At 47.6% G+C, this 16,969-nt stretch overlaps 1 protein-coding gene across 3 annotated transcripts in view; it reads right to left on the bottom strand.

The window, feature by feature from the left end:
• Pax5 (paired box 5) overlaps positions 1-16,969 on the bottom strand; it is a 177,690-nt gene that overhangs the window by 142,900 nt on the left and 17,821 nt on the right. For all 3 annotated transcript variants that reach the window (XM_075967315.1, XM_075967317.1, XM_075967316.1), the window contains 3 exons: positions 15,981-16,178; positions 6,373-6,437; positions 2,869-2,997 (listed from right to left, as the gene is read on the bottom strand). In XM_075967315.1, the coding sequence (XP_075823430.1) occupies positions 2,869-2,997; positions 6,373-6,437; positions 15,981-16,178 (392 nt within the window). The remainder of the gene's footprint in view (positions 1-2,868; positions 2,998-6,372; positions 6,438-15,980; positions 16,179-16,969) is intronic.

Below are 16,969 nucleotides of genomic sequence, written 5' to 3'. Positions count from 1 at the left end.
CAAACTGGCACACTCTCCATTACCTTTAACTGGCACGTTCTCTCTCCTTAGCCCTCTAATGCTCTCCTGAGATGAGCCTTCCTAGACCCCTCAGATCTAAACAGGCCATTCTCTACCTTGCTCACTCGGCCCCCATGGAGAGTGTCACCTCACACTCTGCCCTGTGGAGAGACTTAGAGACTTCAGTTGATCCCCCTAGCCTGTCCTCTGCCTGAGATTGTATCCAATCACTGACTCCCCAGACCTGAGGTCTAGGTAGGGATGCTCACAGGGCAAAGTCCAAATCCAAGCTGGAGATGATAGTGCACCAGCGAGCCAAGTGGGGGACCACACCAGGATGTCTCAGCTCCACACGAAGATGCAGAGCGAGACTGTCTTCCTCCTGACCTTCGAATACCCCTTTCCTGCAGAGACTTCCTGAGGCCTGCTTATCATCCTAGAGGCCAGCACCCTTCCGTGTCCAGAGCGAGACGCCTCATCCCAGCTGGTCCCTGCTGTGCCCAGTCACTCTCTCAGTTGCCTGGGTTACCCTTTGCTCCCAAACCCTTGACCTCAAGGTCTCACTTCACCAACACCCTCAACAACATTATCCAACCTACTAACCACGCTCTGCTGCCTGCCACTCTCTCAGGACCCAGCACAGGTTCTGCTCAGCCACAGGCTGCTTCACCTCCAGAGAGGAGCTGGAGGATGGGGCAGTGACAAGCGTTCAGATAACACCAGGGGGTGAAGCCGCAGGGTTCTTCAGTGCCTTTACTTCCCAGTCTACACAAGTTGAGTGACTGCCAATGGCACAGAGCGCCCTGGACCCTCGGTTACCTTCCCTGCTAAAGTGAGGGCGCTGGCTCTTCCCCTTCACCTCTCTTTGGGGCTAATGCAGAGATCCGGGGGAATACAGAAGAAAGGATGAGGAAGCAGGAGCCCTGTGCAGGGCCCCTGGTCCTGAGGCATCTCAACAGAAACCACTTCTCTGCTGGATCTACTCTGTTCTTGTTGAAGCAGGGCAGCCATGAGGGGCCTCACTCAGGTCTCCATTTTTCTCAATCCTGCAAAACTTCTAAGACTACCAAGTCCTTCTTAGCCTCCATACCACAGACTGAGATTTCATGCAAAGTCTTCCTAGAGTTCAAGACTACTAAAGTTTCAGGACTGGGAGGACCACAGAGCACCCATTCCTACATCTCATTCTGAACAGTCATGTCTTGCTTGTTTTTTTGTTTCTGTTTCTGTTTTTTGTTGTCTTTGAGACAGGCCCTCGCCGTGCAGCCCACACTGGCTCTGGGCTCATATTCCTGTCTCCACCTGCCCAGTGCTAGGATCACAGGCACGCGCCACTACATCCCGACTTCTGCGTGCTGTCCTCTGATCCCCATGTGTGTGCCATGGCACTGGTGCACCCCCACCCATAAATAAATAAATGTTTTAAAATCAGTCTCCCCAGAGCAGCCACCATCCTCAGTAAACAAGCTGATTAACCAACCTTCAAGGCCCCCTGGCCCCTATAACCCACTGTGTGCCTGGCTGAGAGGCCAAACTGGTCAAAGACAGTTAAACTTTAACTCTCTAGCACCATGGCCTCCTGCCATCAAAACATGTCTGTTAGTAAACATTAAACTAGATTTTTTTTTTTTTTGCTTTCTCCAAAAATCTCTGCCTGAGTTTTTCAGCTGCAAAGTGGCATCCAATAACCCACCCCTTCACTATGATCAAACATAGCCAGGCACCAGCTTGATACATCTGCTTGGAGTCCATGTGACACGGAGAAAAAGATGACACCATCAACTCCATAAACCAACAGAGATGGCAGGCCCACTGCCTCCCGCAGCAAGCTGGCACAGCAACCCACTGAGTTAAACACTTCTGACATCTGTTCCGAAGTATGGGAGCAAGGGAAGGAGATGAAGCTGACTTCGAGAACCATCAATCATGCCAACTTGGACTACCACTGCACACAGAGGCCAGCTCCAATGCCTGGGGCATAGAGACCCCAGGCCAATCCACCACTGGGCTCACTAAATTTTCTAGGTGCAGATGTTAAGTGATTAGGCCTGTATTCGTGACAACAGGCATCCCTTACATGATGCTGAGGAAGAAACGTGCCAGCAGATAGATAACTGAATCAAAGTCCCTGTCATTCTGCTCTCCAGCCCCAGATCACGGCCTGCATGCATGCACACGCACACAGACACACATACACACACACACACGCACATTTTCTGACTAAGGTTTTACGGACTCCCAGGGGGGTCTTTTAGTGGGCGGAGGCCAGGTTACAGCAGCCTGTGCCCTACACAGAGGTGACCAGCTCCAATAGCGCAGGTAGCACCGGAGAAGGTGTCATCTTTGAAATCCCCAGGAGGCCCTGCTGCTCCTTCATCTCAGGTGCAAGGACAAAAAGGGGATAGTGTATTTCCCTCCACCCTTCATGATCATCTCTCCACAGAGGAGTGTTTCCAGTTCCTGCCCTTTCTCCCCACACATGCCCCTCACTGCAGAGCAAAGCAGTGGCTTCCCCTCCCCAACCCATCTCTTGCCTCCAAAACCCAAAGAGGAGACATTGTCACCGAGCTAAGACCATCTACACAGCAGCCCTGGGGTCCTCTTTCCTCAGGATCCTCTTAAAAGCAGGGAAGCACAGGCCACAGTGGAGTTTCTCACCAAAGGAGTGAAAATGGGTGGAGCCCAGCAAGGAAAGGGTCCCAGACAGGAGCTTGTCTGTCTTCCTTGTCTCAGAGAAAGGACAGAGCCTGGGAACTTGGTCCTCTGCAGGTAAGGGTGTTGAGCTGGCACTTTTGCTCACCCTCTATGAGTGCCCCTCATAGACCCTATTTGGTCCATCCCTGACAGGGATGCGTAACCATCTCTTACCTTCATCCCTCTTGCGCTTGTTGGTGTCGGCACTGGGGGACGTGATGCCCAGGATGCCACTGATGGAGTATGAGGAGCCTGCAGAGTCGGTGCTCACCGATGACACCTGCGTCACCGAGCCTGTTGACACTGTAGAAGGAGAGGGGTGTGGGCCTGTCACAAGGGTGCTCACTAGAAACACGGGGCTGGGTACAACTGCCACAGACCCAGCAGAAAAAAGTGCAAGCACAGAATAAAAAGGGAATTGCTGCTGCCAGGTGGTGGTGGCACACACCTTTAATCCCAGCACTGGGGAGGCAGAGGCAGGCAGATTTCTGTGAGTTCGAGGCCAGCCTGGTCTACAAGAGCGAGTTCCAGGATAGGCTCCAAAGCTAGAGAAACCCTGTCTCGAAAAAATAAATAAATAAATAAATAAATAAATAAATAAATAAATAAATAAATACAGGGAATTGCTAAGATCTCTGCCAGTCCAAGGGTTCAGGAGACAGGAGGGCACTGGAGGAGGGCAGCTGGTGCCACCTCCAATGCCAGGAAAAGACCTAGATGCATACTTGAATCACGTTTATCTCTGCTTACATTCCAGCCATGCCTGCATACAGATAGTCTCTCTCTCTCTCTCTCTCTGAGAGTAAATAACGTGAAATAAATGAATGCCCTCCACCGTGAAATATGGAGAAAGACAACATGTCCCCCTCCCACTGACACCCCGCTTTTCACTTGGCTGTTGCAGCACCCCAGGGTGCTACTGATTGTTTTACTGTTCGCCAAATGAGGGGAGTTGGTTTCATATGGTGAAGAGCTTCAAAGTAGTCTAGCTACGCAGCACTCACAGCTATCCTCAGGTCTAAACTTTCCCTTCCTGGAAGGGGAAACAAGGGTGGTGATTTACTGTAGCCAGGGCCAGGTCTCTAAGTCCCAGAGGGAAAAAGAGGAGGGACTTAAGCAAGTTTCACAATGACTAGAGTCCAGGGGACCTATGAAGGTCCTCTCTAGCTATGGGCTGGATTTCCACTTATGAGATGTGGGGGTTCTTCCTCTCTTCATCGAGACTAGTAGACCGCTCTCACACACCTCTCCCTGAGCCGCCAGCTGGAAGGAGATGGAGCCTTTACTCTGCAGAGCGGGGCACGGGTGGAGGAATAAGCTACTTTTCCATGGAGCAGAGGCAGTCTCTGGCTCCAGAGACCTACAGGGTACAGGGCCTTTCTGTTCACATTCAAGCTTGAGTTTAGATCTCCCTTAAGAAACACCAATGCAGCCAGGCGGTGGTGGTGCACGCCTTTAATCCCAGCACTTGGGAGGCAGAGGCAGGCAGATCTCTGTGAGTTCGAGACCAGCCTGGTCTACAAGAGCTAGTTCCAGGACAGGCTTCAAAACCACAGAGAAACCCTGTCTCAAAAAACCAAAAAAAAAAAAAAAAAAAAAAGAAAAAAAAGAAAAAAGAAAAGAAACACCAATGCAGAAATTGCTAACTTCCCTTTCCCTTTACCAGAAAAAAAAGGCTCCTCAAAATAGATGTATGCAAATCCCATGACCTCTCTGTATTGAGGTGCAAGAACAAAGGAATAAAGAGACCACTTGGCGCGTCAACAGCCACGCGGAAAACAAGGTTGGCTGTCTCCCTGACAGAACGGATGACACTTGGTTACGTATTTTGCAGTCACACTGGGCACAGAGGACTCAGGTTCCAGTTCTGTCTTCACACAGGACTTTAGAGTAGTCACTGAACCTGTGAGCTCCAACTGTCGTTGATGCTCAACAAGTCTGTAAACTATATGAAGCTGCATACATGTGAGATAAAGTTTTCATAGAAATTTCTGGGGTAAAACAAATCACTCTGCTGAATTACTGTAGAATTATTCCTGTAATGCTACTGAGGGATAGTTCGATTCTTTTTCATGCTATGTGCTCTGAAACAGTCAAAGCCACAAGTGAAATCTCAGTCACAAACACCCCCCACCACCACACCCAGGAAGCCCTTCTCAGCCCTGTCTTTCCATCCAGCAGAGAAATGGCCCCTTCCTGCTCCTCATGTAGACCTGTTTCCTGGGCTTTGGTGTTCTGTTTTGTTGGTGTTTTCATTTGTTTTTTGTTTGTTTGTTTTGTTTTTCAAACTCCCTTCCCACATTTTTCCATGGGACTAGAAGTCCTCGAGGACAGGGACTTTTGTCTGGCATTGTTCCCCAACCCCAGGGTTCTCATAGCAAGGGCATAGTAAAGTCTGTCTAATGGCAGTACAGAATGAAGAATGGTCGTGGGCAGCGAGGACTTCTATCTTACCTTCCTTCAAAGAGCCACCCTTGGGGAAATCAGAAATCACAGGGAACACCCATTTTGTATCCCTTCCCCATACAATAAGGCAGAAACTGATGCTCAGAGGTGAGACACTGGTCTAGTTGACTGGGTGAGCTAATGACAGAATTAGAGCAATAAGTCAGGTCTCTGCCAGAAGTTCAGGTTTTTCTTTAAAGAAAAAATGGCAGTGGAGGCTGGAGAGAAGGCTCACTGGCTAAGAGCACTTGCTAAGAGAACTTCAGAGGACCTGAGTTCAGTTGCCAGAACCCGTATCAAATAGCTTGACTGCCTTTAACTCCAGCTCCAAAGACTCCATCGCCCTCTTCTGGTCTCCTCAAGGAAGCACACACACATTGCACATACACACCTGGCAGTGATAAATGCACTGAATACTGCACAACCTAAGATACAGTGCTGCAGAATTCTTGGGGTCTGTGGTACCCGAATCGGCAAACGCCTGCTGAATAGCCACCTGCTTCCTTACAGTAGAGCAACTTTCCCCCAGCAACCCAGAAGTATCCCCTTGTGCCAAGTGGAGAAATGACATCAAGAACTGCCTTGATTATCAATGTCATTTTCAACTCCTCTTAGAAGAGGAAGCAAGAAAAAAGTTTAGACTTTGGAGTGTGACAAGTTAGGAGTCCACCCTTATGAATCATGGTCGCTTAGACTTCCCCTGGGACCTCAGAAACCCCTCAGGCAGCCCTCAACAGTTGGCAGCGTACGAGAGAGTGAAGCGAGAGCAAGAGAGGAAAAAAGTTTGGAAAGTTTTGCTACATCTTCACTCAAGACTGCAAGTGCACAAAGAATTGCAGAAGGCTGGTTATAGAAGAAAAAAAACACACATTCAAAACTACTTACTGGCTAATGATGCAGAAAATGTTATGAATAAGTATCCCTTTCTTGATTTATTACTTTAATTATCTGACATTCTATAGACCCCCATTAGTGGATTTTTTTTGGCTTAGATTTCAATTTTCTGTCTCCTGGTGAAAGCTATTTATCATAATAATCAGTAAAATTCAAAACCTTTTAGCGGTATTTATAAAATTCATTTGCCAGGTTCAGCCCTTGGAGAATGACAAAGAGAGAGCATTAGGACGCGTGTGAAGTGTTTTATGCAGAATTATCTGTCCATAAGAATGATTAAAAGTTCTTTAGAATATTTGGAGCCCATTAGATTTTCAAATTTTTTTTAAAAGTTCTTACCTATGCTGTGACTGGAAGCTGGGACTGCCTGGTTGGGGGGCTGCTGTACTTTTGTCCGGATGATCCTGTAGGCAGTTAGGGGGGAAAAAAGAAAAACAAATGACTATTTACCATTGAGAAGGAAAGAGAGAGACCCTGAGGCTGGGGAGTGGCTCCCTTGGTAGAGTGCTCACCTAGCATGAGCAAAGCCTTGGGCTCCATCCCCAGCAAGGATGGAGCTGTGTGTGTTGGTACCACACCCACAGTCCCAGCACTAGGGAGGAGGGGGAGGGAAGGAAATCAGAAGTTCAAAGTTATCCTCAGCTACATAGCAAGTCCAAACCTAGTGTAGTATACATGAGCCCCTATTTAAAAAAAAAAAAAAGAAGAAGAAGGAGGAGGAGGAGGAGGACGTGGAGGAGGGGGAGGGAGAGGAGGAGAACGAGGAGGAGAACGAGGAGGAGAACGAGGAGGAGGAAGAGTGAAAAAGAAATCTTAGCTAGTTTTGCAGAGATACAGCAAAGGGGCCAGGCCGGGATGGGAGATAATCGCCCGGACTGGGAACTGTGAGTTCCGAGAAGTTTTCTCCCTGGGTGTCTTGGGATGATTGGCATCACCCCTGAACCCTCGGTGCCTCTCTGTTCAGTTTCTTTTATTTTCTTTGTTTTGGTTTGTTAGGTTTTCTGGGGCAGAATCTCATGTAACTCAGACTAGCCTCAAGCTCCCTATCTACCCAAGGCTATCCTTGAAATCCTGAGCTTCCTGACTCTCCTAGGTGCTGGGATTACAGGTGTGCACTACCACACCTGGCTGAGTGACTCCTTTTCTGAAGAAAGAAGCTGATGGGCTCCTGGTCCAAGTGGGCTGAGCTGGCTCTCAGGTATATTTTCAGCCCCACCAGAGACTCTTCCCCTCACTATAACTCAGCTTCCACCTGCAGGACTAAAGAACTGAACGTATCCGTCCTATCAGTCCTCTGTTAGGGCTCTCATGTTGCTTTCTTCGCCCTAAAGACTCCACAAATAAGATTAATACACCCACCCACCAGGGAAATTAACTAGAAAGGATGTGCTTGACAAACTCTGTAGAAAGTTTCCAGCTGTGGTCTCTGAGAGACCGAAGATTCCGGTTCCCTGGCCGGAGCAGCCTTCAGGGCCGCCTTAGCAAAGGTGCAAACTGACCACAGAGCACAGAACCCAAGTTCACACCAGAACCACAAAGGATGGAGACGCCCCAGCTACTGCCAAAGATTCAGGAGCAGGTTCAACAGACTGCACACTTGCACAACCAAAACTTTATTCAATTAAAACCAACAAACTTTATAGAAAGGACCCACGCAGCTAGAGCCAGGAGTGTCCCAGTTTGCCTTCCCAGAATCCTTGTTGTGGTTCTGACATGAACCTGAGTCCATTTCACTGTGGGCCTCAGCACAACCGGGGAGTTCCCCTAGGTCATTCTCCACTTGTTTAAGTAATCAAATACTCTTCATAAACAATGAAAACCTTGCATGAAGGCTTGCTGTATTTAAGCAGTAAAGGCATCAGTGACTTCCCTGTGCCCAGAGTCTGGCAACACTGACACCCTGCAGGCGCTTGGGGAACCTTGGTGCAGACTTCCAGCAGGACCCACACATGGGGCCTCCAGGAGACCAGGGCACATAATAAAATGGTGACTTTCTCAAGAAAAGCGCTGTTCCAAACTATTACTTGGTAGAATTTTAAGTCATTATTAAAGTACCATGTGTTCATTATAGACTACTATTTACATGCCTGTATATGTGTGCATGTCTGCATGTTCCTGTGTGTGCCTGTGAATAGTGTGTGAGTATGTGTAAAGGCCAAAAGACAACCTCAGATGTTGTTACTGGGCTAGGCTGGTGGCTCCAGAGATCTGCCTGTGTCTGGTACAATGGAGCTGGGAATATAAGTGTGTGTGTGTGTGTGTGAGAGAGAGAGAGACAGAGACAGAGACAGAAAGAGAGACAGAGAGAGACAGAAAGATAGAGAAATAGAAAGAGAGAGACAGAAGAGACAGATAGAAAGAGAGACAGAGAGGAAAACAATAAACAGGCAGACAGACAGACAGAGCACAATTTTCTGGAGTCTGTCCTGTCCTTCACCATATGTGCTCCAAGGATCAAAAATCCTCAGGTTGGCAGCAGGCACCATTGCTGGCTGAGCCATTCCACAGAACTCTACTCAGCTTTTGTAAATGTGGATTCCGAGGAATCAAACTTAGGTCCCTGCTTGCACAGGGCAAGTCCTTCACCTCCTGAGCCATCTCCCCATGCAGACAATGTGGATGACATGGGGACATATAAAGACAATCTCTATCAGACATGGTGCTGCATGGCTGTAATCCCAGCACTTAGGAAGCTGAGACACAAGATTGAAAGTTCGAGGCCAGCCTGAACTATATATTGAGACCCCTATCTCAAAAAAACAGGGAAGGAAATCACTGACACTAGATACGTTATTATACCCACATTCCTGCTGTTGTATGAAGACACCATTTCCCACCAACAAATCAGAACCAAGCTGTGCACAGTATCATGTCTTGCATTTTTCACACGGCATTCCACCAGGAACTCTTCACATGCCAAACCATTGCGTCTAAATGCTCATTTTGAGGCTGCCCCGGGTTTCCAGATTCTGCTGAAAGTGGCAGGTGCCTCCCATTAACCTCACTAGATGGCCAGCCCTGCCCGGCCTGACCTTACAGCTTGGCATAGGCACCCAGGGCACTTGGCATCGTTAGCTGATATCTTGGAATAGACTTGTTCATTCGATGCTATAAGTCTAATCGTAGAGCATTTGTGTTTGGCCCCGTTAGTGAAGTCATCTGCCCTTTTCTGATGAGTCAGCTTAAACACCTCCTCAAATGCAGCCAACATGTGCACACATCTGTTTGTCTGTCACAATATTTAAAGTAATTGTTTCCACTTGGCAAACACAGAATATATAAAACAAAGACCTGGAAGCAATAATTCCTTGACCTCTTGAATTATGTTGCTACACAACTTAGTTGAGTTTTTATTTTTTTAAGATCACATTGTGAGTGTGTGTGCACGCGCGCACACACACACACACCTCAGAACAATTTGCAGGAGTCACCACCTTCCCCCTTGTGGGTCGAAGGGATCAAACTTAGGTTGTCAGACTTAGTGACAAGTCACTACCTGCTGAGCCATCCTGCCAGCCTTGATCTAATTTTTCTGTGTGTGTCTACAGATGCAGCAGATGAGTGAGCATTCAGATATGCTAGATATATGTTCAATTTCCTACTGAAGTCCAACAGAAATCCCTGCATTTTTATGAAATTTGTCGAGAAACAAAACAATGTACATATTTTCACATTTCTTTTCAAATACCTGTAAACCACTGGCAAAGCATTATGAAAGGCCATAAACCATTAACAGGCCTCTTGCAGCACAGGGAGGAAGCAAACAGACCCCAGAACCAAAGTGCTGGCACTCAATCCAGCCTTCAGTTTCTATTGCTCATCTGAAAAATGGGAGCAAGAATCATTCCTACACCATGGAATTATTATTATTAGGGCTGAATTAATAAACTACTGAGATGTGGCCGATCCATATCAAATGTCCAATAAATGTCACATGTCATCATCCTCATTACCGTCTTCATAATGACAAACGAGCAGCTTCAACTTTAAAGCATTCAGATGCTTCCCATTTGCCTAAGGCACAGGGAGCAAGTGTGATACCTCACCCAGGAGGATGAGGCAGGAGGATTCTGAGCTCAAGGCCAGCCTGGGTTTCATAGTGAGACCATTTCTAAAGTAAACGAACAAGACCCATCCTATAGTGCTAAGCATAAGCATGGCCCAAGATAACACAACAGACATACAGATGAGGAGACTGAAGTCCAGCACGCTCCAGTGATCTAGCCAGGGTCACACAGCACAGGGTGACCAGACTCCTAGCACCCAGGCCTGAGCACTTTTCCCTGAGCTACATTTGGAGGAAGCCATCCCTCTGCTAACCACATCCTGCATGAGACATAGAAACTATTTGGACTCAGAATCCTTTTTTTCAGAATCTAAATGATTTTTACATTGTAAGCATTTAAGGATTCCATTTCAGCATCCTTCCTCCCTTTTGAAAAACTAAGTCTCCCTGACCACATCTGTCATCTCTCGCACAGTTTTACTGGAAGAGATCCTTGCAGTGAATTGGAAAAGGTGAGATGGGGGCTCGGATGTAGCTGGATATTACGGTTCTCGCCTATCACACACGTACACAGTGCTGCCTTCAGGCTCCAGGACCACCTAAGCTGGGTGTGATCCCACTACGCTGAGGTAAAGGTAGAAGGGCCAGAAACTCAAGATCATCTTTGGCTACATAGCAAGTTGAAGGCCGGTGTAGGTTATATGAAACTCTGTCTCAAAAGAGGGGCGAGGGGCGAGGGGCTGAGGGGACGAGGAGATAGCTCAGCTATTGATTGTTTGCCATGCAAACATGAGGACCAGAGTTCAGAACCCAGGGAGACTCGTGTGAATGCTGGGTGGCCCGTCCACAATTCCAGCCTCAGAAGGTAGAGAACAGAGGATGACCATGGCACGGTGGCTACTTAGACTGATCGTTAGCAAGCCTTGGGTTCAACTGAGAGACCTTAGTCAACAAGGTAGGAAACCGAGGATGATTTCTGACATCAAACTCCAACTTCCACATGCACATACATACACACCACACACACACACACACACACACACACACACACACACACATAGCTAAAGAGGAGAGAGAGAGAGAGAGAAAGCCACTGAAGGAACTCCAGCCAGCCTGAGCACGGCCACCATGGCTCTTGCAGGTTGGGACTGGTTGGCTATGGGTGTCTTGTACCAAATACTGGTTCCCTCAACCACACTGCTAAAGCTACCGTCAACACAGAGATGCACGGGCCATCAGCTACACTGAGAATCCAAAAGTCTAGGACTAAACTGGGTGTATCCACAGCCGCACTGAAGCCTGCCACCGGCATGAAGAAGGAAGAAGGGGAGGGAGGGAACGTCTCAGAAGATTTGCTGCCAAAGTCAAGGTTAAAAAGCAGAAGTAAGGCTGGCATGGGGCACATGCCTGCAATCCCAGCACTCGGGAGGTCAAGGCAGGTGTATCGGCAGTCGCAGACCTGTCTGGACCACAGGGTGAGCCCCTGCCGCCAACAAACAAAACAAAAATAAATAAAGTAGTTAACAAACTACCACTCAGCAGGCTGCCTCCAGCTCCTGCAGATTGTTTTATTGTTATTTACTGAATAAATAATAAGTATGTGTAAGTTTTGAGCTTTTCCATAGAAACCTGACCTGAACCAGTAATGCTGGCCCCACTTTCCCACATGCATGCCTACCAATTGGTGCCAACCAGAGCTGGTCTCCCTCGACCAGGAATGCCACTTGTCCCAGCACTTGGCCACTCGTTTAGGAGCCACAGAACTGGGACAGAAAAGGGAGGACCCCACTCCGCCCACCATTTCAGTAAGCTCTGAGATGGCCACCTCCAGTTGACACCCTGCCTGGACTACAGGACTCTCCAGTGTGGCGGCGCAGCATCCCAGAAAGTCCCCACCAGCCCGGCAGAAGTGCTTCAGTGATATCTGGCTCCACATCAGCCCTGTTTCCAGAGGAAGTTCCTGCAGACAGCAGGATGGCACCTGCCTCTAGGGGTGAGCGGTAGCGAGGACGCTGTGGCCCCTAGGATAACTATAAATACAGATATCGCCTCTCTGGCTGTTTAAAACAGGAATAGTGAGACTCCGCCTTGGTGGGAGCACGGCTAGGAGAGAGCTATGGACTATATTTCTTTTGACCCTTGCAAGCTGGTTATCTGAAGGTGCATCATTCTCAATGCAGCAGGCTCTGCCTTCCTATAAAAAATAAAAGCAGTTCTGCAGTGGATGGCATAGGCTTTCCAGTGAGATTGGGGTCAGGGGGTGCACTGGTAAGAGACTACATCACGTTTGGGGCACTCTCACTGAAGGTGCAGTGAGGAGCCCCCGAGTGGAGCACTGCCAAGAGCTGGGGATCCAGTCAGCAAAGCATACCGTGATGCCCTGAAATGGGGAAAGAATGGGGGCGTCTCCTCCTGGCCTCCTTCCCACAGGCCTCATCTTATCATTGGTTCTACTCTGGTCTCCATCTCAATCACTTTTCCCACCTGAGCCTCAGCGCTACACCTGCCTCAGGACAGCAGGTCTGAGGGTTGTGGGAGGCCATGTGGGGACACAATAACTGACCACATGTGTGGCCTAAGATACTCAGGAAGTCCCAGAATCTAGCCATGGCCCATCGCCAGCATCAGAACCTCCAGCAGCACAGTTCTAGACACACAAAATCAGACGTGCCAGGCAGTCCTGGGCCACTCATTCAAGTCCACCCTCCAGGGCCTTTGCCACGTCTGTAACTACTTCTCGCTTTGCTTTACGTGTCTCTTTGAAATGATTTACTCTGGACTTAAATGTAGTTTAAATCACACTTGTTTATTTATTTCCTTTAGGTGACAGTGCATGTGGAGATCACAGAACAACTCCCAGGGGTTAGTTCTCTCCCTCCACCACGTGACTCCTCAGGAATGGCAACAAACTCCTTTGCTCACTAAGCCATCTCGCTGTCCCTCAGATGGATTCTATAAGGCTACCAGACCTCTCTACTGTAAGTAGGTAGGAGAAGGCTCGCAGTGTTCGATATGGCACTTAGATTTTCCTAAATCGTGTGACAATGAATTCCACCGCATTCCAGAAGATCAAGCTGGAGCCCTGCTCTGTGCTGGCCTTGAAATGAATTGCCACCATTGATCAATCTAGATGTTTCTCGTGTGCTTGTATCCACATCTGCTTGCTCACAGAGAGCCGGGTTTTAGACTCTCTGAGGAGTGGAAAGATTCTGGCTCACACTCCCAGTGGCACTCAGCTGACACTCAGGAGTGGCTGCCACCCACAGGGCTGTGCTGTCTCACCTGCCTCAGTCCCCGGAGCCTCTGGAATCTCACACATCACCTGCTTCCTTCATTAGCCATCTGCCTGCCCCACCCACCGAGGCAATGAAGTTTGTGACTGCCTGGGGCACCCAGGGTTATTCTGTGGGCCATGCCATTGTGTGTGTACCCTACATTGGGAAACACGTGGGCTCCCCAAATCCTGGCCAGGTGTTTGTGCAAGGTTACCCTACAGAGTGGACCAGCTTCTCCACTATTACCTCTATTCCTGCCTCTCCATTCTCCAGTGAGCCCCAGCTGGACACTTCCTGCCTCATAAGGATCTAAGCGGCATGGTGCCTAAACATGGGGACACTGGACTATGTCTAGTATGAGTCTAGTTGTGCTGCCAATCACATTTTAAAGCTTAGACCAAAAAAGAGAACATTAAATAGCTCATTAGTCATTTCCGTACTGATCATACACTGAAATACTTTTTTTTCTATGCTGGGTTAAGTAAATATAATCACAATTAATTATACATATTTTTTGTTTTTCTTAATATCTACCAGGAAATTTCAAATTGTATCTACTAATAATAGAGTGATATGTATTAGTAAAATTCACGTCTTCCACTAAACTTTCACTGGAAAGGTGGCTCGGATCTCTGATTTGCCACCTCTCTGTTCTGATAGCAGAATGCCATCATTCTGAAATGCAATTTACTTTTAAAAATAAAAAACAATAACCTGGATACCCAGAAAAAAATCGGGTTTGTTCTGTGTCCAGGAAATCCTGTAACGAGTCAGGTGTGGAGAACTCGCAACTGTAACCTTTCATAACTCAGAGAAAAAAAAAAACAGGCTCTACACCCCTCACCCCAGACCCCTGGCCTTGTCCCCTCCTCCTCAGGTCTACCTGCCTGGGCAAATCTAAAAGGATTGCGCCCAATTTCTGTCTTCTTCAGCACCTTGCAAGACGGCAGGGCCTCAGTAGGGATTGGGTCGATGAATTACCAGGACTTAAAAAGCCAGCACATCCATCCCATGGTGATGCTGGGCATCTGGGCCCACCGTGCTGCCATCGGGACCAGAGGAGACCTCCTCTTTCTCTCGAGAGTGGGTAGTTCTCTGTGCTCAGGCAGGCTCAGCACTAGCCGCAGTAGGGTGTGACTCTGGAGAAATCGGAATGGTTCAATTCCAGGATACCCTACTTCTTTTTCTAATGTGTGTTTTAGAGAACAAATGTCTCTGTTCAGCTCACCATCCCATCCCCAACTGTGAGCTTCTCGGTTTAATTGTTTATTTCTTTGGGTTTTTGAGGCAGGATCTCAAGTCTCTCACTTCAACTCTCCATGTCGCCCAAGGATGATGGGAACTCTACTGTAATTCCAGATACTGGGGTTACAGACCTGTACCACTACACCAGGTTTAAGAGGAACTAGGGATGTACCGCAGGGCTTCCTGCATGCAAAACAAGCAGTCTACCAACAGAGCTATACCCGTTGCTCCTGCCTGCATGCTTACATGGGTCAGAGACTGCACTATTTATAATAGAAAATTACCTTCTCCAGGCAGTGGTACATCTATAAACCCAGCATTCAGGAAGCTGAGACAGGAGGATCATTTCAAGCACATAGCAAGTTCCAGATCAAGTAGAGATACGGAGTCTACTAATCAAGTAGAGATTCTGCCCCATTAAAAAGGAAAGGAAGAGAAAGAGAGAGAGGGAGAGGGCGAGGGGAAAAGAAAGGAAGGAAAATTTTCTTCTAGAATGTAATTTTCATTTTATGTAGTATTTTATTTTTTGAGTTGAGGGTCTTGCTATGTAGCCCAGGCTGGCCTCAAAATCACTGTTTCCCCAGCCTCCAGAGTTCTTGGATTACACAGATGTATTACCACATCTATTCCAAGTCAGAAAATGATTTTTAAAGCTCTGATGGTATCGGGCAATATGCTTTGGATCATGTGAATTCCAGGAAAACGCTATTCCTGGCACCATGGTGGAGTAGGCTTTTGTCTCTCTGTGGGCGAGAGCTGAGGGTGGGAGCAGGCATCTTTTTTACTCTGGTGCACCTGATATCACTGAAGACCTACACTAGAATCATTAGAAAACCCACATTAGAGCCCTGGGCTCTCAGAAAAATACAATACAATACAACACACACACACACACACACACACACACTCAGGCTCACACAAGATTTTGCTGAGATCTCACTTCACTTTGGCAGCAGGGTTAGAACAAAGAGCTGCATGTCCCCAGCCCAAAGGGAACTTCGTTTCCCACACCTTGTGCTTCAACCTCTGTCCAAACTGGAGGCTGGACTGTCTGCCTGGGAGCCTCTGAGATGAGTTATCACTCAGACCTAGAGCCCCTGGCAGGGACAGGGTGTTTCTGAAGACCTGATCAGGGCAGTTTATACTATCTACAGTTTATACTATATGATCTACACAGGTACATAGTGAACTGGGTGATGCCAATCACTCCTGGCTCAGAAAACTCAAGTGGCCTGGGTGTTTGGCACAGTGTCCTCTCCCTCAGCTGAGAAGTCCTGTCCCTTTTAGAGAGGAGAAAGGTAACAGAGTCCAGCAAGCACCATTGTTCTCCCTGTTGACCTCCCCAAGGAGAACAAGCAGATCTTCAGAGAAGGGGAGCAGGGATCCTTCAGTAGGCCAGCCCCAGCCCACCCTGCCCTCACCTGTTGATGGAGCTGACGCTGGGCACTGTGTCATTGTCACAGACTCGCTCTGCCAGCAGCCGGTCCCTGATCTCCCAGGCAAACATGGTAGGATTTTGGCGTTTATACTCAGCAATTTTTTCCACCACTTTGGGAGTGGCAACCTTTGGTTTGGATCCACCAATCACCCCCGGCTTGATGCTTCCTGTTTCATAATACCTAGACCCAAGAGAAAAAAGGCCACAGTTAGCCATGGGAGCCCAGAAGAAAGGGCCATAGTCAGCCACAGGAGCCTGCAAAGTGGATGAACATTTGAAAGTGTGATTTAAGATGTGCTGAAAATATAAACAGCAAATCAGATTTTTAAATGTAGTACCAAACGCTATTAAATAGCTCAATAATCTTTTAAATTGCATGTCTTAAAAAATTGTATTTTTGTGAATGCATGTGTGCATGTGTGTGCCAAGCTCAGAAAGCAACTCCATCCACCGAGGAGTGCCAGGGATCGACACCTAGCCACTATGCTTGGCAGCAAGTGCTTTGATCCACTGAGCTATCTGACCGGCCCACTAAACATTTTCATATTGGTTGTATGTTGAAATGACAATCTGTACGCATTGGGTTAAATAAAATTCATAATTAAAATAAATCATACTAGTTTCACTTTCCTAAGTAGTCTATGAGAAAATTTCAAACGGCCCACATGGCTCATATTACATTTTATAATATAATTATAAAAATACATATATTGGACAATGCAACAGCAAGCTACATATTAACAAAATGTTTTCACATTCATCCACCATTTTACAGATCATTAAAAAATGCAAGTTAGTTTTTCCTCTTCTTCCTCTGAGAGCCCTGAAGCACATACACTGTTTAAGATGAATGAATGAGTGCCTGGACAATGAGGGGAAGTCCCCTTCTGTGATAGTGAACATAGCTTTACAGACGTTAGATGCTTTCCCTGAGTCACAAAGGATTAGGGTACCCAGTCAGGACTCCCTCCT

Source organism: Microtus pennsylvanicus, chromosome 3 (genome assembly GCF_037038515.1).
Source record: "Microtus pennsylvanicus isolate mMicPen1 chromosome 3, mMicPen1.hap1, whole genome shotgun sequence".
NCBI classification, from domain to species: domain Eukaryota; kingdom Metazoa; phylum Chordata; class Mammalia; order Rodentia; family Cricetidae; genus Microtus; species Microtus pennsylvanicus.
This window is presented reverse-complemented; position numbering and strand designations above follow the sequence as displayed.